The sequence below is a fragment of the Fonsecaea multimorphosa genome, assembly GCF_000836435.1.
Source record: "Fonsecaea multimorphosa CBS 102226 unplaced genomic scaffold supercont1.5, whole genome shotgun sequence".
Taxonomy (NCBI): Eukaryota; Fungi; Ascomycota; class Eurotiomycetes; order Chaetothyriales; family Herpotrichiellaceae; genus Fonsecaea; species Fonsecaea multimorphosa.
In genome coordinates this window covers 669,069-682,766 of record NW_015971639.1, presented here as the reverse complement: position 1 = coordinate 682,766, position 13,698 = coordinate 669,069, and the positions used below count along the sequence as shown (strand labels likewise).

Here is a 13,698-nt window from a genome sequence, read left to right as displayed (position 1 = left end):
TCGGCCAACCTTGTCAACTTTTTGACATCACAAATTATGCCGTGATAGATTTCATCGAGCTTCACAGGCTGATCAGGTTCCAGAAATCTCAAGACCATGACCCGCTGATTGCCTTGGGCACTTGACTCACTGGTCAACACGGTGTAACAGAAGGTGCTGGCAATGATATTACACAAGTGTGGCATTGTTCAAAGCGGAACCGGTTCGACTTCCCCTCCTGCCTCACGCCTCCTGCCTCCTGCCTCATCCTTACTTCAACTTTTGCTCACTTCTGTTCATTCTTCCGTGTAGGCTCATTGCCTTCGTTCTTACATACCCAAAGCTTCTATCGGCATGGTATGCCGCCCAAAAGACCCCGTCGGAGCAATGAGATGACCGGCTGGCAATCATATCATCGTTCCACCCTCACCAGAAAGTTGCATGTGATTTGCTTCGCCAGATCAGATACCGTGTGGAACACGAAAGTTCGTCCAGGACCTGGAGTATGACCCTCTGGACTTCTTCCTCGACTTCTTTCGGGCCGTTGGCGGTCTCTACAGTCGGGGTGTAGAGGATCAAGCTGCGGACAATCAGAACGAGTCAGCTAAAGCGTCCTCAACTCAACACTCGAGACATTTCTGAGACTTGCCGCCAGACATCAACATGTCGGATTTTACGGTCCCTGAGATAATTTGCATCTGGGGCGGTGGGCTCATTGGCATGAGCACCGCAGTGCATTTTGCCAGACAAGGCTTGCGAAGCATCGTGTACGACATCAACCCAACCCATGTTTCTCAGCTCAACCGTGGAATATTCCCAGCAAATTTTGAGTCTTGGGTTGGCTTCCCGATCAAAAGCTTCATATCGTCCGGCCAAGTCAGGGCAACGACCGATCCCACAGAGCTTAGTCGAGCATCAGTGAAGGTCCATTTCGTCGCGGTACCGACCGAAAGGAATGGGGAGCCCTATATGGTCGCCATTGAAACCGTTCTCGCCCAGATCGCACACATGTCCCCGGACATTTGCATCATCGAGAGCACCGTAATTCCAGGAGAAACAGAAGCGCTGGGCAAGAGGTATGGGCTGCCCCTTGGGGTAGCAACACGACGGGATTGGTTTACAACTACTGAAAACAACCTCGAGAACTGCGTCAGAGTCTATGCGGGCATTACTCCCGAGATCAGCGAGCGCATGGAAGTGATTCTTTCCGTGGTTTGCAGGAAGCTTGCTCGAGCAACATCATGCACAGTCGTCGAATTGACAAAGTGCGTGGACAACGGAATATTTCATACTGTTGCCATGTATGCCTGCCAGATGGCATCGGCCTATCCAGACACCAACACCACCGAAGCACTTCGACTTGCAGCCACCCACTGGCGACTCGGGAATCATATTTACTTTCCATCCCTCGGGACTGGCGGGCCCTGCGTGCCACTGGCGAATAAGTACTTGATATCAGGTTCTCCACATCCCGACAAGCTCACCATCGCCTCGGCAGCAATTGAAATCGACACCGCCGCCTCTTTGGAGGTCGCTGCCCAAGTGAAGCAGCAACTCAACATCGAGGATCGCGTCGCGGTACTGGGAATATGCTATCGCGGCGACATTCGCGTGCACGTCCAGTCTCCGCATCTCAAGTTCGCGCGTGAGCTTGCCCGCCTTGGGGTATCCGTCAGCATCCACGACCCGTACTACTCGGCAGACGAGCTGAGCGAGATAGCCCCGGACTGCTCGTCGCTGCAATTTCCTAACGACCTGAAGGCATTTGACCTGATTTACGTGGGATCAAACCATGCACTGTACAGCAAGAGGATATACTCGGTGCTTGCCTTCATGCGCCGCGGACAACGCATCCTTGACAACCAGGGCATTTGGGAGGCATTGGCCGACGACGCGAGGAGCCTTGGGGTCTCATACCACCGGGTCGGTGACGCGCGATGGCTCACGTCGGTTGCAGATGATGGCATGCAGAAGAAGATCAAGACTCCCCCTCCCCTCCCTCCTCCTCCTCCTGTTCCCCAGAGAGATGACTCTGAAACCAACAACGTCGTCTTCAAAACACCATGGTTCCAGATCCGGTCCACACCTGATTTCCGCCCTGCCTCCTCCTCCTGCGGTCCTTACTACATCCTCGACCGGCCCGACAGCGTCATCACCATCCCCTTCTCTCCCACCAGCAACCGCGTCCTCCTCCAGCACCAATTCCGCCCCCCACTCGACAAATCCGCATGGGAATTCCCCATGGGCTGCATCGACCCGGGCGAATCCCCCCAGCATGCCGCGCGACGCGAGCTGGCCGAAGAGACCGGCCTGATAGTGAGTGACTCCGACGACCGCGACTCCAAAATGGAGCTCTTGGGCACGTACCACCCCTTACCGGGCATGTCGGCGCAGAAATGCCACGTCTTTCTAGCCCGCGTCACCGACGAGCAGCTACTTCACCATCCGCGTATCATCCCGAAGCCTGACGCAGACGCAACCGCCGAGTATGAGGGCGTCTCGGCGTACCAGACCGTCGATCTCGCGGCGTTCAGAGAGCTGTACGTCTCTGGCGACTTGGTGGACGGCTTCACCCTGGCCGCGCTGGCGATCTGGCTATCCGTCTCGCCTGAACTGAGGCAGGTTTTCTCTTCCCCCAGTAAATAATCATAATAATAGAAAACATGGACCTGGTGGCCTCTGCCCCTGCCTGTGAGTGTCTTTTGCGGGTATCTGAGGCTGGTCGGTTAACGTTTGCAGTGTTTTTGGGGCTGGGTAAGGAAAGGCGGGGGGGAACTTGATCTGCTATACTCGGGACTGGGATAAAGACCCCCGCTACTAGTAGGAAGATCGGTGAATGATGTCCCAGACTTACTTTGCATTCCCATAGTTCATGACAGAAGTCAGGGCGAGACTGCAGGGAAAACTGAAATTGGGTTCCTACCAGTGATATTGTAACGCTATATCGGAATAAACCTATCTTGAGGACCAGCGCTGTAATTATGTACAGATCGGTAGAAAACCACAAGCGTCTCCAAGCCCATCCCATCAGTTGGCCTCTAATCATACGCTCCTCGTCGCCGCATCGCCAGGCCGACGTCTCTGATCCCGGGCACGATTTCCATCAGCAACGGGGGTTCCAACGCCGTTGGACATGGGTGGAATCTCCTTGTTCAGCAGCGTCATCTCGCTATCACCCGTCTCGTCCATTCTGGCCTTGAACCCACCTTCGGATTTGTCCTCTCCCCTCTCAGGCCATAGGATCTGTTTGTTGACGATGGCCCGGATCATGAAGCCAACGACAACAAACCACACAATGATCAACAAGACTGTCATGATGCAGCCGAGGATGCGAATGGCACCGACGTCGAACGCGTCGGCTACCGAAAAGGTCGCCGTCGTGAGGGCCGTCTGAGGGAAGATGAAACTGAACCACGTCATGGCAAACGGCATGCGGTGCTTCTGGTGCAGACAGGCTATATTAGAGAGTAAGCTGACAAAGAAGAACCACCACGCCAGACCCCAGAGCCAGAGACACATCCAGGTGCCGACCAACTTCAAGATTTGGGCGGCAAGCAACCCTGGCACATCCATAAAGGTAGATGTGGGAGAGGAGGCAATGACACGGTGCAGGTCATCGGCCATGCCGATGGTTCCACTGACCGTGAAGGCCGAAGGACCGACGGAGACGAACATGCCCGGTCGAAGCGGTTCGGCGGGCAGTTTCTGCGTCATGAGCCGGTACACAAAGGCCGAGTAGATGGTGAGCGAGACGAGAAAGCCAATGCCTTGTATGGTGAAGCCGCCAACCAGAATCCGAATAGCCTCCTTGGAGCTCAGTGCCTTTGTGGCTATATTTGCAGCATGCGGGCCGATGATCAGTAAAGGATACGCCGGGAAAATCCATATCGGGGTCATTCGGGCGATGGTGAAGGTTTGCGTGGACCAGAGAACTAGGTAGATGCCGATGCTCAGACCGATAGCCAGGCCACAGTCAAACCAGTAGAGGATCAAAACGGTGCGGTTGAGCCAGAATCCGACATAGCCCGACCCGTATTGCACAATGTTGATCAAGATGGTGCCAAAAGAGACGGCGAAAGCCGGCACAAAGAGTGATTCGGTGGGATGAGTAAAGCTCGCCCGGAAGGTCCACGGGTACAATGTGAATCGGGTTATTATCATGACCCAGATGACGATGTACAGGAAAATATTGAACAGAAAGACGACAACACCGATCGTGTAGAGACCATGGAAGCGGTACGGCACTGTTGCACAAGGTCGGTAGTCAGAGACAACTCTTTCAAGCTAGGCATGGGAAGGCTGCAGGAGAAGGCAGACTGTACCAGTGTGTAAAACATTGGCGATGCCCCCGGTCGCCATTGTGAGGGTAAACCACGCCCAGGTAACATGTTTCATTCGCTGCGACCAGGAGAGGACCTTTGGGTGGTCATCCGCACTATCCTCGGCCTTGTTCGCCTCACCGTTCCCTTCGTCTGGTACTGCCGTCTGTGAGTCCTTCCGGGGCTCAGTCGTGCTTTCGCTGATTGACGTATTGTTGAAGAATCTCGATCGATTGGCGCGGTGTTCTGCGTCTTCCACCATAGGCGTCCGCCAGCCGTCTTGAAGGTAAGGTGACCTCGTCTCGGGCCCTTGGTGTAGATCATAATCGCGGTGGTACCGCTGATTGACAGGGCGGGCTCGCGCCATCGTGGAGCCATAGCGCTGAGGTGGTATAACGACCGACGACGGGCGAGAAGACTGAGCCGGAAACGACATTTTTGACTTTTTATTCCAATTTAAGTTGGATCGTGTGCTTTTTCCTTCCGACTCCACCAACCAGGCGCAGAAGAGGACGAGCATCAAGTTTCCAGGTGGTCCATGAGTTCGCGGAGAGAATCTGTCGTCACCGGTGGCGACTGTCGCAATCCATGATTCAGATGGAGGCGGCAGCACTGAGGCGGCAGCCTCGCTCACAGAAGTTGGAGGTTGAGATATTGAGTCGAACGGAAAGAGGCTATCGAGGTATGCCGTCTGAGGGAAGGGCCGGCTTTATTTCACCTTTCCGGTGTGAAAAGCCAGAAAAAATGGAATCCATTTGCCGTGTTTCCGTGGTTAGTGAGCGGCTTTTTTGAGCGATGCGGAGGCGGGCAGGGAGCGGGTGTGTCGTGTAAGCATGAAGCCTGCAGCGTCGATCGGCCGCAGAGAGTCAAATCTCGGACAGAGCGGGTCGGAACATGTCCGATTACACTATCTTCAGGCCAATGACTGATGTCTTGTATGTCCACCATATATACTGTGTAGGCAAAAATCTCTCAGGAAATTGGTCGCGAATGACGCTGCCAGAATTCTCCAAGAAATCTTGTTCAAGAGACAAGCTGGGGGGCATATGGTCTAGGGGTATGATTTTCGCTTCGCATCCATGTCCGCAAGGGCTCGCAATGTGACTGTGAAAGGTCCGGGGTTCAAATCCCCGTGTGTCCATCAATTTTTTGGGGGGTGTAGAAGCATTCGTAGGGATGGGGTCATCCATGGGCTTTCCTTTTTGGTTCTGTTTTTGAGGTGCGGGCGGGGCATTGGGCGACACGATTGGGAGGGGAGCTGATTGGCTGGCAGCTTCTGACGCCTCGAGTACAGAGTATATGCCAACGGGAAGACCGGACTGCGCCGCGGAATCACTCGCCGCGATTTGAAATAGGTCAACGGAGATGGTAGATGTGAGGACTGAAGGGCTTGAGACAGAAAGCGAGCAGGGGTCGACCAGTGACACTAGAAACAGCCCAGACGACCTCATCTCATAATTGAACAGTATCATCTATTTCACTCGTGTGTCCCAAAAGGCCACAAGAAAGTGGCAGATGGTAAAACAGAAACCCAGCTTCGACGGAATGGATGAGAATAATACTCGTACAGGTAGGTCGTCTGTTGCACAATGGATATATCGTTGTTTGGCGCACCAAAGGAGTCACACACTTGTGCCTCCTCCTACGGATCAGACCCTGAGTGATTATCAACCATTTCAACCGTGAAGCCAACTATTGGGGACTCAGATACCAAGGCTAAACTCCACGCCCACGTCAATTTCTCGTGCCATTTTGACAATCTTGGAGAGGTCTACCACCTTCTCTGCGGCGGCTTGCAGGTCGATAATGGAGAAGATCTTCAGACCTGAGTTGTTGACCTGTGTCGTCGTTGGTTAGCTGTGATATCCATAGGTTCACGTGTCACAAAGAGGACTCACCAACTCGGCCGCTTCTGTCATGTTGGTGCCCTGCAAACGACAAACAATCGGTAGTCTCAAGTTCATTTGTTGGACGACATGGATCAAACCCGATGCGATAGCATCACATCGGACAATGCCGCCAAAGATGTTGACAAAGATGGCTGTCACTTTCGGGTCGCTGGTGATCAGCTCGAAGGCGGATCTGATCGCTTCCGGGGTAGCACCACCACCGACATCCAAGAAGTTTGCAGGGGAGCCACCGTTGATCTTGATGATATCCATAGTGGCCATCGCCAGCCCGGCGCCATTGACCAGACACCCGATGTCGCCGTCCAACTTGATGAAGTTCAGACCGTGCCTATAGTCTTGTCAGTAGATGCTTGACCCTCGGCGAGCGTGACATACTCTGCAGCCTTCACCTCATCAGGATCCTCTTGCGTCGTATCTCTCCAGCCGAAGACCTCCTTCTGCCTGAACTCGGCGTTGTCATCAAAGCCCAACTTGGCGTCCATGGCCAACACTTGATGGTCGCTGGTCTCGCTGAGCGGGTTGATTTCAATCTGGGTAGCATCCTTCTCCATAAACACCTTGTACAGTCTCTGGATTGTGTTCTTTGCGTCCTCAATGCACTGTTCACTGAACCCGAGCTCGGTTGCAATATTTCGCGCAATCTCGTCTGTCACGCCCTTGTTGAGATCTATAGGCGTGGTGATGATGGCTTCCGGGGTCTCCTTGGCCACGGTTTCAATGTCCATGCCACCTTGGGACGACGCAACAATGACGGGCGTTTGGGTCGAGCGATCCATGAGGATGGCAAGGTAGAATTCCCGGCGGGCAAATTTGCGTTCACAAATGTAGACTGAGTTGCAGATGCGGCCTCGGGCCCCCGTCTGCTTCGTGATGAGCTTGTGCCCAATCATTTGACCTGCAAACATCTTTGCTTCCGTGGGTCTGGATCTCGGTCAGTCAGCTCTGGCCATGGCTCGGCGGCGGTTGGATTGAGCATACGAATAAATCACCCTGACACCGCCTTTCAGGCCATTATCAAAGGTGCCCTTGCCTCGACCGCCGGCGAGGACTTGGGCTTTTATCACCATATCATCTCCACCTGTGACGGCTGCGTCAGTCTTGTCCACGCATCCCCGTCTTCCATTGCCTGCGCATACCGAGCTTTTTTGCAATAGCCTCAGCCTCTTCTGGGGTTCGAGCAACCTCTCCTTGGGGAACTCCGATGCCGTAGGATCTGAGTAGGTTGGCAGATCGATACTCGTGGATGCTGAGATGCCTCAATTGTTGTTGTTGGACTGAGCTCCGCACTGGGGTATCCTACCGCTCCCTGTTAGAACACAGCGCAATTGAAGCATTGCAACACCTACTCTGAAAGCCTTCAAGGCCAGGCCCAAGTTGCGGCGACCCAGTTTGTACATCTTGCCCACAGGACTGGAGAAGAGTAACTTGGGGATGGGGACGTAGCAAGAATTGGACCAGATACAGCGTTACAGATCGCCGGCAGCTTCGCAGGTCAGGGTTTCGGAGCTGATTGGTGGCTTGGAAGCAGCTTTTGCCGAGCACCGCCACAGTAACGCCACAGTAACGCCACAGTAACGCCACACAGAAATTCTACCCGATGAGGCCCTGGCGCGCCAGACACTACGAGATACAAAGTACCTGCTGCTGAGAGTCCCGGGAGCTTGCATTCTCCCAGTACTAGTAGAGTATATATTGATGGTTCCTGACCAACTTCAAAGCAGGCCATCAATGACTTTGGCGTCTAACAGTCGCAAGAGACTTCCTGTACGACCAAGAGAGCCGCAAACGAGTGATTCGCGCCTCATATCCGCTCGTGTCTGTCACGTCCTCCGCTGGACTGACTGTACTGAAGCTGCGATTCCCAGCAGAAGACGTTTGCCATGCAGAAGATGCGCTCGACTACATCACGAGTAAAGTCCTGGAACCGCCGTGGCTAACGAGGAAAGTCCTCCTGAGGAGACAGAGAGTACACCAATATCTCAGTGACTAGGAGAGGATAGGGTGCCCGATAATGACCTTGCAGCACAACACGGAGTATTCAGCCTCTTCTATTCCGGACCTTCTCAGCACTGCCAACCGGCTTGGTCATCGTAACACGGAAGATTCCGAACGCTCTAGAGGCGCGTGGAGAACTGACTAAACGAGCCTTGACTCGACGAGTAGTCAATTTATCACCAGTTAAAAGGCATTTTTTGGGAGACTAAGTTAATCCAACCCGCGGATGCGCTCTCATAATTGTCGTTACGACTGGGAGATAATCTGCTCTTCTGCATTTTCGAGATAGAGCAATGGACAGTGTGCCGGGCTGAATCTCCCCCAACGACAACACTGTGACGACTTGATCACACAGCTACAAACTTGCTTCAGACGACATTTCCCCATGCTATCTTGATCGCATTCAGTGATTGCCTCTTCTTAGGAGGCTACTCAACCTACCTAGGTAACAATGTCTCTGAGTTTCATTCCGCTTTAAGCCTCTACATCAACTTATCTGCACAGAGTAGGTTTGAGCGCAGTGTCAAAAGAGGATGGACGCACGAAAGCACTCTCTATTCGCTTTTACATATCTTCCAGCCGGAGCAAGGAGCGATCCGCACAATCACATTGTCTCCCTGCATTTCCATTACATCGCTTCACTCTCCTTTTTCATGAAGCAGTCTATTTACCGCATCACTCAAAACCCCTTGCTTGCAACCTCCCGCTCCACCGCGTCAGCCATATCACCCAGCGTGACGAATTTCCAGTCAAAGATCTTCTCATCGCGATTACCCATGGTTCCTCTCCTCTCGATCCACACGGACTTGATGCCCATCTTCCTCGCGGGGTGGTGGTCGTGGAACTGGCTCTGGGCCGTTTGGAGCACCTCGCTCTTACTCACGTCAAAGTCCTTCTTGACCGTGTCGAGCATGTACTCAAAGTTGCGCAGGTCGGGCTTGTAGGAACCCACGTCCTGGGCCGTGATGATCTTGTCGAAGCGAAACCCGCCAAGCGGTCCCGCATTGCTGGCCTTGAAGCTCTCCCTGTCCACATTCGAGAGCACCACCAGTTTGTAGTGCTTGGAAAGCCGTTGCAGGGCGTCGACTGTGTCCGGGAACGCAGGCCATGTGCCTATGGACTGACCAAACGTCTCACACTCTTGTGCGGATGGCTTTGCTTCGATACCGACTCGCGCGGCGAATTGCGGGTAGACTGTGGCCAACAGTTGCGAGTACGGCATGTCGGGAGTCTTGGTTTGCTGCTCGACCTCCAGCTCATGGTACAGCGCGAGTATCTGCTCCCGCGTCAGCCCTTTCGCGGCAGTCAGAGGTCTCAAGCCATCGAGAATGCCCGTCTCGTAGTCGATCAAGGTCCCGTATACATCGAACGACAGGAGGCGGAAATCCGTGAGCCTCGCCATGGTAGTCCAATTTTATACTTGGTACACACTCTGCTTAAGTGCTGTACAAGACTGAGAAGACATCAACGGTGCCGCTGGTGGGAATTACAAAACTCACTCTTATGTACTCCAATGATTTCCTCATTCATCAATATCAACAAGTTACAAAGGTCGAAAATGGCAAAAATCTCACGTCTACGCCCTTCGACTGACCACGAGCGAACCGGAGAGTGTAACCGGAGCCCGAAGCAACGGCTCATTGCTCCGCTGCCTCTGAAGTCTCGAGACTCAACATCAGCGCGCCCTTGGTCGGCATGCAAGATCGTGCGGTTAGACGCGGTTGGACAAGACTGAGCATCACCTCCCTATCTGCTATGTGAGATGATAGGCCACAGCGTATAGATCGAGCCAGGAACCACTAATCCGACGTTATGAAAGTATAATCTTCCCCACTTCTATGCAGGTACTAGGAACCATAACCTATGTTGTTCGATCCTTTTTTTCCCCCATGCGGCAATGGCAACCTCCGTTCAACGGTACGCATCTGACGCCTGCATCAACTCGTGCACCTCTTTCAATGACGCAGCTCTCATTTCCTTCCCTTCACCATATCTGCCTTGACGGACTTGGCTTCGCTTCCGACTCGGTGGCCGAGGCAGGGTATCTTTTCAGATATTCCATCGCAGGGGCCAGTGGCAGGTCAAACGTGGTCGCGAGATCCACCTGCTCCATGAAGACCTTTATGCTGGATCCCTTTGCCGGCTCGAGCTAAGTAGAAGGAGTGCAGCAATACCCCAAAAGCAAGGCGAGGTCCACTGCCGATGTTCTGCTGTGTAAGCAATCTGCTCGAGCTGATAAGATCGTCTGAGCTGCTCGTTCCGTCACAACTCAGAGGCATAGGATCTAGGGATGGACCCGAGAGACTCATATACCACGTTTCCGGGAACCTTTTGCCAATCTCAAGATTCTGCTGGTCGCCATTCAAGCTCATGATTGTAAGAACACTTGATTGCTCCTGCCCTCTCCAGCACCTAGTCAAAGTGCTCGCCACGCTGCTTCTTGCCTCTGCATTCTCATCTTATCCACATACTTGAGTCGGGGAGCCATGCTTACACCTGCAAAGCGGTCCTTTGGAGTCTCCTGAGAGACGGTCTCAATTCACTCCTCATCTATATCGATGGGTTTGAAACGGAGAAATGGAAGACATCCGGAATGACTGTACCCGCGGCAACAATATCCCCAGGCACGTGAATGACAATGCGCGACCCTGGATCGATCCATACGCCTCCGGTCCGGCTAGCTCTCTGCGAAGACAAGCCGTGAATAACCGGCGGTAACGAGACTCTGGCCGTATGTTTCGAATCGTTTGTAGAGGTCGCCCCATCGCCTTTGGGTGTCTCAAGGTGAAAAAATTGGCGTTAGTTCTCCTAATTGTGAACCTCCGGTCAATGCCCCCTGCAAAAACGATAAAAATTTCTACCAGCTAGTTAGCCCACTCAACAGAGCTCCGGCGCAATCAGCGAGGTGGTGCATCCGTGCCATCCAAGCGAGATAACCCGGCTTAGCACAAAACAATCTTGAAGCCGGCTGGAGACTGGGTCCAACGAAGCATGACAAGTGAAACGGTTATATTGACATGCATGTCAGAGCAGTGTCGAGAACAGGGTCGAAACGAACCGTTCTTGTCAATCGAGTTTCGCGGTGGCCACACACGAATCTAGCGTTCCGGCCTCAAAGCCATTTGATTGGCATTCAGGCGCTCCTCTCAAAGCAACAACGGTGCGTATTTCATTGTGTCAGAGAACCTTCGTTGCTGCCTCCTCCCCCCATCCAGCCATCATACAAGAATTCGTCGAATATCGGCCACTGAAAGTCTTGGAACACGGTATCTGGAGACCACCCGATCCCCATCATCATGTTGACCGTGTTAACCGAGTCGGGAGAGCCCCAGAAGACAGGTTTAGCAGCGGTGGGTGCTTTTTCGTCTTCCACTTTGGTCAGCGGTACGGTCTCACAGAGCAGTGACGCATAAACAATATACCTTCGACTCCCTCGTATGGGTTTGGTTGTCCTCCAAACTCCTGTCGCCACAACCAGAAACAATCAAAAGTCACGCTTACTCCAAGCCTATTTCGACAACGAAGCCATAGACTGTCAGGAGTGCCATCCGGTTGTTTGATAACTACCTTACTGGTCCACAACTGTGACAAGATCATCGTTGCCCTTGCCGATATGTCGTCTGACCGAACACTTTGTCTCTTGTTCAGGTTGATCGCGGAGAAGTAACACCTCTGACCACGCTTCAAGTCTAGCGCTTGGCGTACATGCGACTTTCCAATGCGAAGTATGAGGAAAGCCGCCAGATTCCAGTTCATATTGATATTCGTCGAGCCGTACTCTGCCATTTCTTGCTCCTGGTCCAGTTCTGAACCAAGCTCAATCATGGCACACGCTTGGGCGTACATGTTTATGAGGTGGCTTTGGCCAATGGTCGATGACGGTGCAATCAAGTGGCAGGCTGAGACTTGCAACTCGGCGATCAGGAGCGTGAGTTGATCTAGAGAATTTTAGCAGAGACCACAGGTGCAGTGAGAACTCCACAAACCCTGTTTGGTAGGACACTCTGCGCTTAAAGCAGCTAGCTTGGAGAGACAAGCATTAATTGTAGGCCCCAGCATCGTGTTACGCTCATCTGGCTTTCTTGACAAGGCATCCCGATCGATTTGCAAAATGGCCTCGCTTAGCATATGATTCAATTTCCTTTGGAACCGTATCGTAGGAGGCAAGGCGGCTAATGGGTCTTCTCTGTAGCCTTCGTGGCTGTAAGTGTCTGTCAACACCAAGGGTGGAAGACCTCGTGAGTTATTGACTCTTGGAACAAGTCATTAGTTTCATCTCAGAATGCCGGATCTTTCTCTCTTCTCACCTTTGGCAGGTATATAGACACATCGACCACAACCGGGTTCTGAATTTTCTCTGTTGACCATCGTATTTAAGTGGTACTCGTGTAAAATCCTGAACAGAACCGTATACATGAAGGCCGACGTTTGTTGCGAGCTGTATCATTGCTCCCGCCAATTGTGGCGTTACGTCTTTCTGCAATGTGTCGATAGGCATCTGCCAGGTGCAAAGAAGCACAAGAGCTTGAATCGTTGGTAGGACCCTCTCACAGGAGAAGATTGCGACCTTTGCCAGTTCCAAGACCTTAGGAGCAAGAAGAAGGATCAAGGTAGGATCCTTCGAGTACCTTCGTGAGCCGATAGCGACTATGGTCCAAAACAGAAATGGGGAAGCGCCAAAACAGTCATTCGGCTGAAGTTTCTGATCGAAAATAGGGAGGTAGGATAGATTCTTCTCGAAAAACCTAGGCGTGATGTAAGTGCGTAATAGGTCGAAGGGCAAAATTGGGTCAAGTACTCACAATTTAAAGCATTCGTCGATGTCTTGCGCGTCAACAATGACATCTTGGATAGTCTGCGACCGGGTTGTAGAGGACTTAGTATTACCATGTGCGATGTTCCCATGGCTTTGATCTGGCGCTTGAGGAGCGGAAGCATTTGTCGACGCATCCAGGGAATGAGGGCTGAAACCTGCAAGCTGGGGCGACGCATATGCTCCTGTAGTTGTTGGTGCGGCCTGCGCGCCTATAGAATTCCACTGTGCAGATGGAATGTCCACGGATTGAGAGTGATTCTTCTGTTCAGGCGTGCCGGTTTCGACTTGTTTCTTCAGCATATCCAGCTCGGCTTGCAGTTCGGTCTTCCTGTTCAAACTCAGCGCCAGTTACTTTCCCCCGGGTCAGCAGACGCACGTGCGCCGTTTCACTCGTTTGAAGTTCTTGGAGACAACACAGTCCAATTTGAACCGTTTGCACCGCGAGCATGGCTGAGAATAGTCCTTAGACGCATCACATCGAAGCTAGCTGCTTGTTATTCGGAGACAGCCCAAAGGGTGGAGGTTGATCAAGTCCGCGAACCTTTTGCTGGCGACATTCGGTGCAGGCTGTGATTCTAGTGCCTTTTATCTCTTGCGAAGCATTGCTCATGGTGTGAAGATGATTATTCATATATAGGATAGCACTTGAAATGAGCTGACGGCGAACTGAGACCTCTGC

General features: G+C 52.7%; 5 protein-coding genes and 1 non-coding gene across 6 annotated transcripts; 2 read left to right on the top strand and 4 right to left on the bottom strand.

Moving 5' to 3' along the window:
* Nucleotides 1-642: 642 nt before the first annotated feature.
* On the top strand, nucleotides 643-2,625 carry Z520_03457 (uncharacterized protein; the record flags this gene model as incomplete). The annotated part of the gene is made up of 1 exon (XM_016773967.1): nucleotides 643-2,625. The coding sequence occupies one exon, from the start codon at nucleotides 643-645 to the stop codon at nucleotides 2,623-2,625; it is 1,983 nt and encodes a 660-aa protein (XP_016634913.1).
* A 396-nt stretch (nucleotides 2,626-3,021) lies between these two features.
* On the bottom strand, nucleotides 3,022-4,734 carry Z520_03456 (uncharacterized protein; the record flags this gene model as incomplete). Its single annotated transcript, XM_016773966.1, has 2 exons — nucleotides 3,022-4,223; nucleotides 4,302-4,734. 2 exons carry the CDS (start codon nucleotides 4,732-4,734, stop codon nucleotides 3,022-3,024), a joined length of 1,635 nt encoding a protein of 544 aa, XP_016634912.1.
* A 604-nt stretch (nucleotides 4,735-5,338) lies between these two features.
* Nucleotides 5,339-5,439, top strand: Z520_03455. The gene has a single exon. It is a non-coding gene; the product is annotated as a tRNA-Ala (tRNA).
* Nucleotides 5,440-6,001: 562 nt separating this feature from the next.
* Z520_03454 (uncharacterized protein) lies at nucleotides 6,002-7,605 on the bottom strand (the record flags this gene model as incomplete). Its single annotated transcript, XM_016773965.1, has 6 exons — nucleotides 6,002-6,136; nucleotides 6,197-6,536; nucleotides 6,584-7,129; nucleotides 7,187-7,286; nucleotides 7,345-7,504; nucleotides 7,555-7,605. 6 exons carry the CDS (start codon nucleotides 7,603-7,605, stop codon nucleotides 6,002-6,004), a joined length of 1,332 nt encoding a protein of 443 aa, XP_016634911.1.
* A 1,277-nt stretch (nucleotides 7,606-8,882) lies between these two features.
* Nucleotides 8,883-9,605, bottom strand: Z520_03453 (uncharacterized protein; the record flags this gene model as incomplete). Its single annotated transcript, XM_016773964.1, has 1 exon — nucleotides 8,883-9,605. The coding sequence occupies one exon, from the start codon at nucleotides 9,603-9,605 to the stop codon at nucleotides 8,883-8,885; it is 723 nt and encodes a 240-aa protein (XP_016634910.1).
* A 1,767-nt stretch (nucleotides 9,606-11,372) lies between these two features.
* Nucleotides 11,373-13,629, bottom strand: Z520_03452 (uncharacterized protein; the record flags this gene model as incomplete). Its single annotated transcript, XM_016773963.1, has 7 exons — nucleotides 11,373-11,569; nucleotides 11,626-12,141; nucleotides 12,190-12,455; nucleotides 12,511-12,948; nucleotides 13,006-13,356; nucleotides 13,396-13,502; nucleotides 13,561-13,629. 7 exons carry the CDS (start codon nucleotides 13,627-13,629, stop codon nucleotides 11,373-11,375), a joined length of 1,944 nt encoding a protein of 647 aa, XP_016634909.1.
* Nucleotides 13,630-13,698: the final 69 nt, after the last annotated feature.